Source organism: Acanthisitta chloris, unplaced genomic scaffold (genome assembly GCF_000695815.1).
Source record: "Acanthisitta chloris isolate BGI_N310 unplaced genomic scaffold, ASM69581v1 scaffold16781, whole genome shotgun sequence".
NCBI lineage: Eukaryota > Metazoa > Chordata > Aves > Passeriformes > Acanthisittidae > Acanthisitta > Acanthisitta chloris.
Window position 1 is genome coordinate 14,674 of NW_008654488.1, and position 17,068 is coordinate 31,741.

At 40.7% G+C, this 17,068-nt stretch overlaps 1 protein-coding gene across 1 annotated transcript in view; it reads left to right on the plus strand.

The window, feature by feature from the left end:
• The window catches only part of LOC103810636 (zinc finger SWIM domain-containing protein 6), a gene marked incomplete at both ends in the record, with an annotated part of 29,667 nt that extends 14,181 nt beyond the window's left edge, over positions 1-15,486 (plus strand). The window contains 8 exons of the mRNA XM_009083549.1: positions 561-740; positions 2,472-2,648; positions 2,949-3,095; positions 5,833-5,979; positions 7,910-8,170; positions 12,157-12,292; positions 14,637-14,794; positions 15,323-15,486. Coding sequence (XP_009081797.1) covers positions 561-740; positions 2,472-2,648; positions 2,949-3,095; positions 5,833-5,979; positions 7,910-8,170; positions 12,157-12,292; positions 14,637-14,794; positions 15,323-15,486 — 1,370 coding nt within the window. The remainder of the gene's footprint in view (positions 1-560; positions 741-2,471; positions 2,649-2,948; positions 3,096-5,832; positions 5,980-7,909; positions 8,171-12,156; positions 12,293-14,636; positions 14,795-15,322) is intronic.
• Between the last annotated feature and the right edge of the window lie 1,582 nt (positions 15,487-17,068).

A 17,068-nucleotide genomic window follows, 5' to 3' on the forward strand; every position in this document is an offset into this window, starting at 1 on the left:
CATAAAAATAATTCATTCCTGTCAGACAAAACCAGTGTTTTCTGGTTATCTGAGACCCAGATGAGTTTGGGAATGAGTTATACCATCAGCAGTGCTGGGTTCTGAGTGTGGAAGCATATGTTTACAAAATGCATGTCTTACTAATGCACTTCTTTGGTCCCTGTAAAGTGAAGCTGGAAGATACATAGTTCATAGAAAACAACATTCCCTTCCGATACAAAAATTAGAAGAAAAACTTGGTAAATGTGCTTCTGTAACGTAATGAGAATTCTTGTTTGCCTTTGACTGATGTTCCTGCCTGATGAGCCATACATTGTGACCTCTTAATGCCTTTTAATTGAGGAGGCTGGCTTGGTACCATCTTTCAGCTGCTTCAGATTGGCCACGCCAGCCCCAAGCGCCTGTGTCAGGAATTCAGTCTGCCTGGTGTTAAGCGTAGCTGGGAACAAGCAGCGTAGCCTTTGAGGGGAGAAAAAGTATACAGTATAAAAGTTCGCGATTAGTTATTAGCTGCTGCGTTTTTAATAGAAAACATAATTTAGCAATTCTTTTAAAATCAGGTGCTCTGTGGATGTGTATAGTCTTAAATCCCCACTGCAAGTTGGAGCAGAAGTCCAGTTGGCTAAAACAGCTGAAAAAATGGAACAGTGTGGATGTTTGTCCCTGGGAAGATGGAAACCATGGAAACGAGCTGCCCAATTTAACCAATGCTTTGCCTCAGGGTGCAAATGCTAACCAAGGTGAGCTTAAACATATGCACTGACTGCAACATATATTATAACCTCTATTTTATACACTCTAGCCTTGCAGAATAAAAAAATTTCCTGGGAAACTTTCTTGTTGAGGACTGACCAGCCAAAATTAGTTTTACTAATACTATCCTTGCAGATGAATAAATAGGTGGGGGGTTTTATTGTACTGGGGCTGCAACATTTTCAAAGCAAGTCTTTGTGTTTAGTTTGGTCTTCTAACTTTTCATTTGATGCTTCTAAATACATGTTGCATGAAAACTGAATGTCCCTAAAGTATGTCATGCAAAAGCGAGGACTGACCAGCCAAAATTAGTTTTACTAATACTATCCTTGCAGATGAATAAATAGGTGGGGGGTTTTATTGTACTGGGGCTGCAACATTTTCAAAGCAAGTCTTTGTGTTTAGTTTGGTCTTCTAACTTTTCATTTGATGCTTCTAAATACATGTTGCATGAAAACTGAATGTCCCTAAAGTATGTCATGCAAAAGCCTTTTGTTTCTTTGCTTGACTGTAATCTTGTATTCCTTCTGGTGTTGGGGGTTTATGTTTTGTTTGCAGTTACAAAGCCTTGATAGCTATTTAAAAAGAGATCTGTTGAAGCAACATTAAACTTGTATGTGAGAAACTAAAGCAGCTGTCAGTGGGATGTGCTCTGTATGTGCAGTCTGTATTGCCAGGTGTGTGGAGGGTGCAGAATCAATGCTGCTGTCACAGAGGAGGTGTCTTTTCTTACTCAAGATCATGCTTTCTAACATCAAATCAAATCTGGCAGAAGCCTTGTACAGTCCTCTTCAAGCAAAGATGACTACTTTGCTAATAACTAGGCAAAGTGCAGGGTATTTACCCAGGAAAAATGCTCGTAATCCTCAAAACCCTCAGTATTGATACATATTTCATATAATTGCAGTAAAGTTAAAATTAAATTCTTGGCAGATTTGCACTTAGGTGGGTTTTTCCTTGTTTCTTTTTCTTGGAAGAGTACCTCTGAAGTAAAACACTTGGTTCATTATTAAATCTCACAGCTAGCCAGGGACATAAGTTCATTCAGCAAATGACTGTTTACAGAGTATCTTGCTTCCTGTACCTCATGATGTTCAGACCAGCCTGGGCAGGCTCATGGTAACTCTGACACGGCTTCTCAACATTGTCAGACAGTGTAGTGTCAACAGGGAAATTCTGCCATAGGAAGATGTCCAGTAAGGATTATATCAGTCCCATGACCTCAGTACCTCATTTTCTTAACTGTATTTGTATGTGTTCATGACAAACAAACTTACACAAGTGTTCAAAGTTAATGTCACTTCCCAAAGAGAACTACAGTTCTTTTATACAGTTTATCCATCCTTCATCCTGACAACTCTGGGTCTGAGGAGGGAACCTGGGGGTGCTTCAGTGCCACATGCTTTCTAGTTTGTTTTCAGGGGAATTGGTATGTGCTGTTGAATGTCTTCACCTCTAGTGGTTCCCTCTGAGAAATCCTGTTTAGTGTCAGCTGTGCTAGTTTCTAGATCTCTTTCTGAATGCAGAGTGAGTGGCACATACTTCTTCTGAGCTGCTGGGTAATAACAGGATGTGAAATGTCATCTGTGGGCTGCTCGGTGAGAGGGGGGCAAGGCAGACTGCCATGGGTGGGGGGTGGCATGCAGAAGGCAGGATGACTGATTCATGTATGAATGAGTAAAAGCTGATGCAGCTTTCTGAACTTGTGAAAATGACAGATTCATCGAACAGGCCCCATCGGACGGTGTTCACTCGAGCCATTGAGGCGTGCGATCTGCACTGGCAGGACAGCCACTTACAGCACATTATCAGCAGTGACCTATACACCAACTACTGTTACCATGACGACTCTGAAAACTTGCTCTTTGACTCTCAGGGGTGGCCCCTCTGGCATGGTAAGTGGCTAAACCGGAAAGACATTTCCATGACTTGCTGCTTTGTTCATTTTCTATGGCATTATTTTGGTGGGGGGTGTGGGTAGGGAGATGAATGAAAAGCCTGGCAAAAAGAACAGAGGCTCCCTTGAAGTGCTGGCTCAGAAGCAGTCCTTTAAGTCCCTCTTGCATAGTTATAACAACAAAACAAAACAGAAAAGAAAAAAATTTAAACAAAAAAGCCCTTTTGAGTAACCTAGCAAAACAAGACACTGCAGATACGGAAACATTGCTATTCCTCGATTATTTTCTCCGTTCTAGAACATGTTCCTACAGCCTGTGCGAGGGTGGATGCGTTACGATCTCATGGGTACCCGCGAGAAGCACTGAGGCTAGCAATAGCTATTGTGAATACACTAAGAAGACAGCAGCAGAAACAGCTGGAAATGTTCCGGGCCCAGAAGAAAGGTAAATCTGGAGCAGACAAGGGCAAAGGATGTGCCAGTTGGCAGTAGCACCAGAGAGGAACTTTGTGTTACAAAACTGGTTTTGAAACTAGAGTGAAAGAGGTGACTTTTAACTCTCTAGTCCAAGTAGTGCTAATGTCACATTCTGGATGTCAGAGGTTTTCTGTAAGCTGTGCTGTGAACTCTGCAGGGCAATGGCTCTTTTGAGCCTTCTGCAATACATCTGGAAGGATGGGGCCTTTATCCCAATCAGGGGTTTCGGTTACACAGTGAAAATAGTCAGCCTGTGTAATTTACAGGCTTTTGAACAGAGCTTTGCATTTGGCATGTCAGGTGTTCAGTTCTGTTTTAATCTGGCATAATTTTGCTGAACTACATATTCTGAGGTGTAAGCCTGGAGTTGATGTTGAGGATAACAGTGAGGCAAAGTCTGCAGTCCAGAAATTCATCCAATTTGGCAGTGTATTCCAAGAGAATCTCTTGTTACACTTTCCATTTTGGTGTTTATGAATATAATTGGACTGCTCTTTTTTTTTGTTTGGTTTTTGAAACACTGTTTTTTAATAAATTGTTCTGTGATACTCCTCTGAGCACTACCCCTGTCTTTTTTGAAGGAGTTCCCTCCTTCAGATACAGTTTCTATGTCATGTGATCCTTGCAACCCAAAATAATCCTACACTGAAATGCCGTAGTTTGAAGAGGCAGCTGAAGAAGGGGATGGCTTTGTGGTGGAAGAATCCATGTGATAAAACTAGTCTTAGTTACTCAGCTGCTACAAGAATCCCTTCATTCAAATTTTGTTTTAGATCTTCTTTACTACGCTAGACTAAGTGTATCCTCCTGCATTATAGGCAGAAATACCAGTGTGAAGTCATATGTGTAAATTTCTCAAGTGTCTGTTCAGTCGTTTTCACAGAAATGTTAGAGGACAAGGTGTACACCTACATGAAAAATATTTTAACTCCAGTTCCTATGTACCCCCGTATTTTTTTCCCACGGTACCGAGGTTTTTGAGTGTTACTGTTGATAAGAAGAGAGGTGCCAGTGTCAGTGCGTGTGTTCGTACCACTGGCAGGTATGAAGGGTCTGTTGCAAGTGTGCTGGTCATAATGCTGCTCCTTTTCATTCCTTTTCATTCCCAGTTGCTAGTGCAGCATGTGGACATTCAATACTTGTGTCAAGTTCCTTTCCCTGTGAGCAGTTTCTGTAGCTGTCAACTATTATTATGCTATTCTAAATAAAAAGTGGAATGTATGAAATGTGATCCATCTTGCCCCGAAACAAATAGGTTTGTCATTTCTGTGTTGTCACTCACTGCTCTTTTAGTTTTTACTCTCGTGGAATTTTTAAAGACACTTTCTGTACCACAAAGTGTGCTGGTCTTCTCTACAACCAGATGAAGTCTGTAGCTACAGCCCGGCTTTAGATTGTAGTTCAGCAAACACCACATGCTTCTGCTTAGCTTTTATTCATGTGACTGATCTGATGTCTGTGAAACCACTTGTGGGATTTAGAGTTAAATGTCTGTGGCTAGAGGATTGAAGCCTTTGGTTGGCACGACACAAGTGAAGCTCATAAGGAGGCACAATAGAATAAATAGAACATAGGTGAGTCAGAAGTTATTCTGTTTAATCCTTTTTGGTAATATTACTTGCTCCTGCCTGTCATCTTCAGTATATGCTATTTGTTAGTAAGACAATGATTTACTTGTTTGTTTTTCGTATTGCATACCAGTGGATTCTTTAAAAAAACCCTCTGTCCTGGCAGTGTCTGTGTTTCATTTTCTAGCCCTACATGTTTAAATAGGCAGGAGCAGGACTTAAAAGCTCTGTGATAACACATATGGTTACTCAGAAAGAGTATTTAAATGGTCATAATGTATCTCATAGTTCAGTTGTGTCCATGTGTCTAGGGGGAAAAAGCTTGAGAGTTGAGGGGAAGCTGTTGCTATTATGACTCTTAGTGAAAAAAGGGATTTGGGGAGCCTCTTACATCTGTTACTACAATCACACTTCCTCCAATTCACTGTGCTAAACCAAATGATGGGTGAGAGCTACAAAGCAAAGTACTTGTGCAGGTATTTCTTGAGTGAAATTTTAAAATGGCAAAAACTACAATGGATCCAATTAAAAGACAATTTTTTTCTTGTATACCTGATTTAAACATTTGATTTTTTTATTAAAGTAGCTGTCATCCTGCGTTTAGTGCTACATATTGATTTTTATATATGTATATAAAAATTAATGCAGGATATGCAGGATAAGTTCATAATTTATTTATGAAAATGGAACATATTTTAGAATATTTTCATTTTTTTCAGTTCTATCAGATTAACTTAAAATATAAAAGTGGTACTGTGTCTTTTGAGGAAATTGTTGTGAATATATTACCAGAAGAAGTCTTTGTTGTAATTCCTCAACAGACATTTTCAGAAGAGTTACTGGCATCAAGTAGGAGATTTCAAAAGACATTGCAGTCAAAATTTTTGACCCATAATACACTTTGCTAGCGCTCAAAAAGTTTGGCATTCATTCTTTCTCTTTTTTCTTCTTTTGTACATATTCACAAAGGGCAGTGAATTCACCCTGAAATACTATTTTCTCTTTCTAAGAGGAAACAACTGGAAATACTTTGAATTCTGTATTGAGAGCATTTTAAGCAGTTTAACTTGTGCAGTTGTTTTGAGGGGCTAACGTGTGTTCTCCCCTTCCCTCCTTCCTGCATGTTTTCTGTCACAGATCTTCTCCACCGAGGAGTAACCTCAATAACGAATCTTGAAGGCTGGGTGGGACACCCTTTGGACCCCATTGGCACCCTTTTCAGTAGCCTGATGGAAGCCTGCAGGGTGGATGATGATAGCTTCCATGGATTTTCAGACTTCACGGGTAAGGCCAAGTGAAGGGAGTAATCTTCTATACCTCTTAATTTACCAGAGGCATTTTTCTGTCTTTCCTTTTTGAGTCAGCTTCAAAGCCACTGTTTTTGTAGTATAAGAACTCACATTTGCATTCCTTAGGAAAACACAAGGGAGAGAAAATGTTTAAAGTAAAATAAGAAAGCAGTTAAAAATTACCAGTTACTCATTCTTGAAGACTATTCCGTATTTCACATTTGAAATAAAACCAAGTATGACCTTATAGCAGCAGTCCTCTCCACATGTGTTGCTCTGCTCTGTCTTTGAGAAATTGCAGGAATTCATAGGATCACAGAGTTGCTGAGATTGGAAGGCATCTCTGGAGATCATGTAGTCCACCTGCTCTGCTCATAGTAGCATCACCTAGAGCCTGTTGCACCAGGTCTGTGTCCAGTTGGGTTTTGAGTAACTTCAAGAGTGAGCACTGTGCCACCTTTCTGGGCAACCTCCTGCAGTGTTCAAGCAGCCTCGTAGTAAATAAGTGTTTTCTTATGCTCAGATGGAATTTCCTGTGTTTCAGTTTGTGCCCATTGCCTCTGTTGTCCTGTCACAGGATACCACTGAGAAGAGTCTGGCACAGTCTTCTTTACATTCTCCCATCAGATATTAATACATTTTGGTAAGATCCTCCTGAGCCTTCTCTTTTCCAGGCTAAATAATCCCACCTGTTTCAATTATGAGAGATGCTGCAGTCCTTTATTCATCTTTATGTTCCCACACTGGATCTGATCTACTCCTCCCCATGTACTGGGGAGCCCTCAGTTGGGCATGGCACTCCAGATGAGGGCTCACTGGTGCTGAGCAGATGGGCAGGATCACCACCCTTGACCTGCTGGCAGCACTTGTAATGCAGCCCTGGATGTGATTGGACTTCTGAGCCACAGTGTACATATCCCTTCAAAACAATGACAGAACACTTAAAGCTGCTCACATACATGGTCTACAAATGATAGGGGTTGGAGAGTAGTGTTGCTGTATCAATACCTGATTTGGAATATGATATGTACTCACATTTCGCTTTCAGTATTTGTTTCCCAGGATTTTAACTGATTAATATTCTCAGTCTCATTCTACCTTTGCAGTAGCTTCCAAAACATCCCCGAGATAAAAACACTGTGTGTTGAAAAGTAACTTCCTTCTGCACACACATATGCAGCCTGTCAAATGCATTCAGCCTTTGTTTGCTGCAGTTGTCCATCTCCTTACATATCTGATAACTTTTTGTTCCCAAATTAGACTGTAAACTGCTACAGGTTGGAATAATGTTTTGTCATATGTTGTGTCTGTGAAGTGCCAAGTGAATTGGTAGCACTCTTTAAAGCAATTTATGGCTTGGTGTGTGTGGAATTTACTTGTAATCGTTACTAAGAGTAGGACTTCTGATGTTAATAGCATTTTTATCACGGATAGAACTGTAGCAAATCAAAAGCCTGAAAAGAGCTGTAGCAAACAGAGCTAGCCCTATTGTATTTGTACAATTCTAACAACTTCAACTGAAATCTGTGCAGGTGTATAAGTACCTTTCTTTCCTTTCCTCTTGCACATCAATGCTTTAAGGAAATACAGATATGGGTGGGGAAAGAAATTGAAATGGATCTTCCAATTTTAGCCTCATTAACACAATGCTGAGGAACTGCCTTTCTCTAAATGGTGCAGTTTAAAGACTTCTATTTTAACTTGAGTGGATTATTTAAAACCTAAGTCTTTTGTGTATTTCTGCCATGTGGAATCAGATTACATATTTTAGTTGGGATCCTTGGGTTTTGAGGCTATGTGCGTAATTTTAATGAATTAAAAAAATAATACTAACAGAGGAAGCAGTTGTGTATGTGGCACTGTAGGCAGATTACGGGTTAGAATGATTTGCTTATGTGTTTTTCTTTCCGTGTCACCCCTTACAGAGCACATGGGTCACTGCAAATCCCTGGAGTACCAGCACCTGCCTGCACACAAGTTCTTAGAAGAAGGGGAATCTTATTTAACGCTGGCTGTGGAAGTGGCATTGATAGGGCTGGGACAGCAGCGAATAATGCCAGATGGCTTGTATGCACAAGAGAAGGTTTGTCGAAATGAGGAGCAGCTCATTTCTAAGCTACAGGAAATTGAATTGGATGATACTCTGGTGAAGATTTTTCGAAAACAAGCAGTCTTCCTATTAGAAGGTAGCTCACTATAGATGCTAACTGCTTCTTTACACTATCTCCACTTACACAAGCACACAGAACCAGTGTTCAGTGGAAACTGCCTTACATGCTTCAAATGGTTCTTCCACTTAGAACTCCAGGAAAATTTTGTTTCAGATCTCTTACGGAAATCAGACATACTTCAGATATCACATGACAGTGGAGACAAGGCATATATTGACCTATAATCCTTTTTGTTTTAATTTTGGTTACACTTTGTTCTTTGCATTTGTTGTTTGTCACAGTCACGGTAACCTGATTATACAATCGAGGCTTGCTGCTATATAATACATCAGCTATCATTAACTGTTCTCAGGTAGCAAAATTATGGGTGCTCCTTCTATCCTGAAAAAAGGACTCAAGTGGCAGCTTTATATACGTGTGAAGATTTCTACCTCTGTTCTCAACCAAAGGGCTCAGAAAATTCCATTAAAATTGCTGAGACAGAAATGCAGCATTTTGTTTGTGGCAGTTAGGAAAATTACTTGTCTTTGAAGTTTGTATCACATGTGAAAATTGAAGTATGATGTCATATATTGAGCCTTATGACCTGGTCTTGTGACTAAGTTTTGACCAAGACAAACAGTTTGTGTTTGGGATTTAGCCAGTGTTGCAATGAAATCCGTGCACAGAAGTGCATGCTTTTGCCTTAACTTCTAAAAAGGCTGAACATGTACCACTTCAGACTCACATTCAGAGAGTAGTCTTGTGGGTTCTGGGGTTCTTTCTGGTTTCTGATTTTTATAAATGGAAATGAAAACTTTAGAAGAAAAGTTAGCCAGAGGCGTGGTCCAGTTTTAGAGTGTGTGATCAAGGGTTGATGGGGAGTGTGGTACTACTCTAGGCAAGTTGTGAAGTTGTTACACAGCAGTCATGTTCTGCTTTCTTTTGTAAGATGTTAGTCTTTTAAGACTTCCTTTTTAGTGGAAGAGGTGCAGTATGTTTAGAGTCCTCAGCTTTGAGTCACTATTTTTGCCCAGATTGTTAAAGGCTTGTGCCTTTGAAATCACAGAAAAGCTGTACCATAGGAAGAGTTTCCATCATGGTGTGGCTGTACTGCGGCTTTATGGCCTTTGGACAAGAACAGCTGCTGGCTAGATCTAGCTGTTAACTACTGCACAGGATTCCTATGGATTATAAAATCAATTTGCTCACCCATTTACTGGTAAGGATATTTTATGAGGAAAAGGCAGGATTTCTCTGCCATAGTCTCTGATAATTCTAGTGTACTACGCTGATCACTGAAATTCTTCTAATGTTTTCTTAGAGTAGTAAAGAAGTGATTATAGCAGCAAATCTAATATAGCTACCTAAAAAATTGCCATGGTGAGCAGTGTGCAACAATGGTCTTGCATTAATGTGTGATGAGAAATGTGGCTTTCCTGCAATAGTTTCAGTTTACTCCATGTTAGGCAGAAACTACCAGCCCACACGTAGGAAAAGCTGTGCAGTGATTTAAGATGCTAATCATATCAATTGTGGGTTTTTAGTTAAAGTCCTGCAATTACAATAAAGAAAACTTAATCCAATATTAAGCTGTTTTCTGTGCTGTTAATGCAGATTAATGCATGCTGTATGTAGCTACCATCTGAGTGCGTGGGAAAGCAGAACGTAAGACTGTTTTGAGAGAACTGTTCTAATTTTTTGCTTGACTGCTATGTTAATGGCAGAATATATTTTCATATAAATGGTTTGTCATGTATCCTTTGTCTCCTAACTGAGTTTCTGACTGGACCACCAACTGGCAAACATACATGAAATGGCTTCTTTCATTCACGCAATGGCAGCTAGTTTTGAATGGCTTTCAACTTCATTCTAAATGATTATGAGACACACTGTCACCTACTAAATCTTCAATGACATTTCCTTTGTAATCAGGCCCTGCCTTCAGAAATGCCCACCTATGGAGCTCAGAATTTTTTCATGCCTGGTGATTTTTATCTTTGCATGTTGTGCTAAAGCACCAGTGAAAAAGGTTGCTGGAACAGCTTGGCTGTTTCTCCTCATCTGCTTCAGTGTACAGTCAGCCATGTTAGTTTGAACCACTGCTGAAAGCAGTTTAAATGACACATATTGGCTCCACATGAAGAAGAGAACTCACACATCCATCTGTCCATCCGTCCATCCATCCATCCGTCCATCCGTCTGTCCATCCATCCATCGAAGTGTTAGTGGGTTGGAGTCTCCAGAAGAAGTAGTAGTAACTTATAGGACTGCTGGATGCTATCTGTGCAATAATAATTCAGTACCACTTAGTATAAGATTCTTTTTCTGTATCTTGCAGCATTTAATGCCTGAATCTCTAGTCTCTGAAGTCAAAAACTGTTCAACACAGTTTTCCTGTTAACAGGAATAACAGTCTTAAGGTTGCAGGAAAAATGTGGAAATGGGATTCGTATGACTGTGAACATGTAGAACGTGGCAAGTAAATAGTTGCATTGACTTTGTTGGTTTTGTCAGTCCTAATACTGCTGTTACGAAGTTGAAATCTACACTGCACCGAGTGAGCAAAATCTATTGCCCCAACAATGGGGCAGTTTTCGCACAAACCCCAGAATTTTTAAGATCATGTGGCTATAATGGACTAACAGAGGCAGCTTTGATGCACAATCTGTCCTAGTCTCCTCTGAATCATAGAATCGTTTAGGCTGGAAAAGGCTCTTAAGGTTATCAAGTGCTACCATTAACCCAGCACCACTGTGTTCACTACTAAAACATGTCTGTAGGTGACACATTTGCACTTTTTTGAATGCTTCAGGGATGGTGATTGCACCACTTGCCTGGACAGCCTGTTCCAATGTCTGACCACCCCTTCAGTGAAGCAGTTCTTCATAACAGTCAATCTAAACCTCTCCTGGCACAACTTGAGGCCATTTCCTCTTGTTCTGTCACTTGTTGCCTGGGAGAAGAGACTCACACCCACCTGGCTGCAATGTCCTTTCTAGTAGTTGTATAGACTGACAAGATCACCCCTGAGCCTCCTTTCCTCCAAGCTAAACACCCCCAGCTTCCTCTGCTGCTCTTCATATGGCTTATGTTCCAGACCCTTCACCAGCTCTGTTGTCTTTCTCTGGACTTGCTCCAGCATCTCAATGTCCCTCTTATAGTGAGGGGCCCAGAACTGGGCACAATACTCAAGGTGTGACCTCATCAGTGCTGAGTACTGGGGGAGAATCACTTCCCTGGTCCTCCTGGCCACACCATTTGTGATCCAAGCCAGGATGCCACTGGCCTTTTTACCCACCTGGGCTCACTGCTGGCTCATGTTCAACCGCTGTTGACAAGCACCCCTAGGTCCTTTTTCCTGTGCAGCTTCCCAGACATTCTTGTCCAATCCTGTAGCACTGCCTGGGGTTGTTGTGACCCAAGGACAGGACCCAGCCCTTGGGTCACAACAAAGTCCAGACCAAATGATTATTTAAATGCCTAATGTCAGGTGACACATTTGAGGGATCAGGTGCTTCTGTGGCAATTGGTCATGTAACTTCACTTGAAGATGCACATTTTTCCACTGTGGTCTCTTTTTACCTGGTGAATTTGTGATAAAGCAGTCACACACCGCTGGGGTGCATAGGGATTGATGTGCACAATATAACTGTGTAGAGGCAAAGCTAGGATTAAGGCTTTCTACTTTTGCATACCTCAGGCTTGGTGAATGAGCCCTGTGGAGCTTTGTAACCATTCTGTCATACCTATGTGCACTGGTAGTGTGCTTAGTACTATACAATTTGCAGCCTGTCTTGTTTCCTCAAATAATATATGGTATTTAATACACTTGTAATGCATTGTATGTATGTGATGTGTTACATATTTCACTGAAAAGAGGAAGAAACTTTACCTTTTGCACAGCAAACTTTGTCTTTGAATACGACTTCTAGTTGAAGGTGTAGTGAATGCTTTTAAAGGCCCAGAAGATGGGTTTTAGCAGTGTGTAAAGGCTGACATTCTGTTACTCTTTCCTGCAGGTGGACCATATAGTGGTTTAGGGGAAGTCATCCATCGGGAGAGTGTTCCAATGCACACATTTGCCAAGTATCTCTTCACCTCTCTCCTACCTCATGATGCTGAATTGGCATACAAAACTGCACTGAGAGCCATGCGGTATGTATTCAGGAGTTGTCTAGAAAGAGCACAAGTAGAGGATAGGAAAAGGGGAAAACCCATAGTAATCAAGACCTAGGCTGTTTTTCTAAGTAAGCATTCTTCCTCTTTAAAGAGAAAGTGTTTTGGTTCTGTTGTCTGTAAAAGTAATCAATGTCTGTAGTAACCACAGTATAAGAATCATAAATGTACAGTGTCTATTTATACCTGTGAAACAGGATCACACCTGAAGGATGGGATGCCATCCAGAGGGGCTTGAATAAGCTCAAGAAGTGGGCCCATGGGAATCTCATGAGGTTTAATTAGAGCAAGTGCAGGATGTTGCACCTTAGATTAGGGCAACCTCTAGTATAAATACAGGCTGGGGATGAAGGGACTGAGAGCATTCCTTCTGAGAAGGACTTTGGGGTACTTGGTGGATGAGTGAGTCCAGAGGAGGCCACTAAGATGATTAGAGGGATGGAGCACTTCTCATGCAAGGAAAGGCTAAGAGAATTGTGTTTATTCAGCCTGGAGAAAGAAGGCTTTGGGGTGACCTGGTGGGAGCCTGCAAGAAAGGTGGAGAGAAACTTTTTACAAGAACATATAGTGACAGAATATGGGGGTATAGGATTCAAACTGATTTCCCCAAAACAGCCTCTTTCTTTCATGCTCTTTGTCTGTTTACTGCTACTCATTACCTAATAATCCCTTTTTTCATTAGGTAGTTGGGATATTTACTGTTTGTGGAAACTGTCCTATAATGCATCTCTGCCTCCAGCCTCTCTATGCTTGGAAAAAATGAGTTTATAGATATTTTTATGTATATAAAGAGGTGTCTTAGTGGTACTAGAGAATGGATTTGACTTGATACAAATTAAAAGGGAAGGGTTTGGGTTTTTTTCATATTAGCATGCACATATATGTGTCTGGAAATGTTAATATAACCTGCTGATAGTTTTATGTGTGATGTGTTGTATTTTTATTTGCCTGCTAGATGCCTTCCCATATATTCAAAATTACCTTTATCACTAAATTCTTAAATATACTGTCATAGGCTTCAGGAACCTGCAGAAAACTGATAGAACTTAAAACTATCTTACATGGGAAAAAAAAATGACATGCACCACAGTTGCTTACAGAACTTGGGTATTTATTTAGGCACAAGAAATTGTAACATGTTTAAATGATCTTATCCCACAAGAAATACTCTATCACAGAAAACTCCAATGCATTGGATTTTCAGTGTTCAGCAGTTGCAATTATGTTGACAAAAGATCGAACTTCCTTTGTCCTCCCAGATGACTTTCTGCTAGAAAACCACTTACACATGAAAGCTGGTAGAAACAGACCTCTGATATTAGCCCTGATCAAGAAGCTAAGCACTGGAAAGGCTATTCTTCTAGACATTGCCTCATGACTGTCATTTGATGTCCTGTTAACAATTCATGTCCTGAAATGGTGCCTCTTTGTATTGAATAAAAATGTCTATTTTTGTTCATTCCTACTTTTTGCACTGGCATTTATAGAGTATCTGGTATACTCTCTGTATCTAGTCTATAGTAAGGGACATCAGTTGAGTCTTTGTTGTGGGCTGTCATTTGGGTTGTGGTAGTCAACAAAAAAGAAGTTAATTTGAATGTTCAAAGTGTGAATTCTTGTTGTTGGATAAGACTGTTGTAGGTTGATGCATTCTCAGTGAAATTTTTGCTTCAGGATTAGAGAACAGAGTCTGAGAAGTAATTTTAAAGGAAGCTTCCTCTGTCACTGCTGTTTGGGACCCTAACACCAGATTATGGTACATTATAAAACGGTGATAGGCTAAAGTTTATAGACTTTAAAAAGTAGTAGTAGTTAAACAGTAAAATGTCATTTTGGACATAATTTCATGCCTGAATTTATTGCAAGATGAAGATCCAAATGACTCAAACACCCTTCTCCATCACTTTGAGCATATGTAGGCAAAGAAGGTATGTTCCAAATATTGAAAAATATTGTCTTGTTCTCAGTACAGTAAAAAATGCTCCACTTTCCTTTTTGAGGGCTGTGGTGCCAAGATGGAAAGAAGACAGGGAGAAAAACTTCAGCTCTATGCATGATGCAGAAAGTCTCTGCTGCCTTGGCTAAGGGGCAGCTTAATTTTCCTGTGAGTTTCTGCAGATGCCCATTGATGTAGACAAGTTTGACCAATGGACTTTTAAGATTCCCCAAGAAGAGAAATGATTTTCCAATATTTATTTTTTCTTTGCAACGAAAAAGGTACATTTCATAGGCGAGGCCAAGTTTTCTTGCACCTTTAGTTCAGTTCACAAGTAACCTAACATAGTAATGATATAATGAAAGAGCATTTCTTCCTTTTTTTCAGGTTGCTGGTACTGGAATCTACTGCTCCTTCAGGAGACATGTCCCGCCCTCACCACATTGCATCGGTTGTTCCAAACCGGTATCCGCGCTGGTTCACCCTAAGTCACATTGAATCCCAGCAGTGTGAGCTGGCATCAACCATGCTAACAGCAGCCAAAGGTACATTGCTGTCAGTTATGTACTCAGCTAAATGTATGCTTTTAATATTGCATGGAGTAAACAGATCATAAAACTTGTAATTAGGAATCCAAATTGTAGCCTGACATGAGCTTGAAATGGGTACAACAAACTGAACTGGCTTAAACCTGTCACGTAATTTTCTAGCAAAGTAGTTAAGCTAGCTGGATGGTAGCTAGATGAGCTTGATGCGAGGCTGATGAGACAGCTCTTTGTTCTTTTGACACATGACATTGACGGTGAGACCCAGGAGTGGACAAATCACTTCTAAAATTCACAAATCAGAATGACTTTTGGCTCTGTGCTGCGCTAACACCATCAGACACTAGAGAGTGTGTGCTGTCTTGTATCTTTGATTCATATGTGATTTAATTATGGAAGGTTTCTAAAAACAAAGTGCATATAACAGAGACATCTTATTGTTGCATAACAGTGCAGGCTCAGTTGTAACGCACCTTTGGGTGTTTTGGGAGTTTGTTCCATTTTGGTGATCCTGTTTACACCTTGCAGGTGATGTTCGGAGGCTGGAAACAGTGTTAGAATCCATCCAGAAAAATATCCACTCCTCATCACACATCTTCAAACTTGCCCAGGATGCATTTAAAATAGCAACCCTCATGGACAGCTTGCCAGACATCACTCTCCTGAAAGTTTCTCTGGAGTTGGGCCTTCAGGTATTTCCCTCGTTTGTTGTTACTACAGTAGAAAGGAATTCAAAGCAGTGTTGGTGGGTATAGCTGTCGTGGTTGAGACGCACATGCGACATAAGCACATACACATAAATGGTGGCGAAAGGCAAAAAGCTCACCTTATTACAAATTAGCCATATTTATACCTTTGACATAAAGCATGTCTTTTGTTCATCGGATATAACATGTTACAAGCAACCTGTCATTGGCTACAAATTACATAAGCACATATTTCGTTTATCATCCTGTTTGTCCAAAAGCTTTCTCTTCTTGTGGCTCTTGTTCCTCTTTCTTCTGGTGAGCGTGCCTCCTTCTAGCAGGTCATTCAAATACATTCAAGGGTACATGATGATCAGCTCTAGATGGATGACTGCAAGGCCTTCAAACCAGCTGTCAGCTCCCACAGGTCCCCTTTTTGTTTTTCAACCAAAAAAGCGGCATTTATTGTTCTCTGCAGGGCCCTTTGCAGAAAAGACTACAAACAGGGCACCCATAGCAGCAACATACATGCAACAAGCAAAACGACAAATCCTGTTCTTATCACATCTTTAAGCCATCCTGAAATGCCCCAACTACTAAAGAGGTTATCAAGCCATCCACTGCTTTCCTTCAGCTTTTGTACTCCATCTCGTAGTTGTTGAATACTTGCAGAAATTGAATGCGAATGGTCAGACAAGTTCATGCAACACATTCCTTCAAAGTCTTCACAACCATACCCATGCGCTAAAAGCAAAAAATCAGTAGCTGCACGATTCTGCACAGTTGCATGCCTTACAGAATCAACGTCTGCTAATAGTCCTGATAAAGCTGTTGGCGTGGTGCTAGTTTGTTTTGCTAGCCAACATCCCAGTTTGTTAGGCTGTGCCAGTGCTTTGGCTGCATCAATCTTGTCGTCTGCCACAGAGGCAAAATGTTTTAGAATTGGGATACCGTTTTCAGACCAGCAATTTAGAAGTTCAAAGCATGTGTAGCTTTGTCAAGTTGTTCCTGAGGGGTCAAAGCTCCTACTCCCCCTTTTTGTTTTAACAACATCGATTTCAAAGAACCGTGCGCTAGCTCAGCAGTTGCTTAACCCTCATGGGTTGAGATAAAGACAACTGAATAGAGAAAGCAGAAGCTGCACACACAAACAGAGCTAAACAAGGAATTAATTCACTGCTTCCCATGGGCAGGAGGTGTTCAGCCATTTCCAGGAGAGCAGGGCCCCATCACATGTAACGGTTCCTTTGGAAGATAAATGCCATCATGTTGATGGCTCCTCTTTCTCCTTCTTCCTCCCACTTTATATACTGAGCATGATGTCATATGGCATGGGATATCACTGTGGTCAGTTTGGGTCACCTCTTTTGGCTGTGTCTCCTCCTAGTCTCCCATGCACCCCTACCTTCCTTGCCAGCGTGGCAGTATGGAAGGCAGTAAAGGCCTTGGCCCTATGTAGGCTCTACTCAGCAATAACAAATACACCTCTACATCATTAACTCTGTGTTCTGCTCTGCACAGAAATATAGCCCCATACTAGTCACTGTGAAGATAGTTAACTACTTCAGCCCAAACTAGCACATTCCAC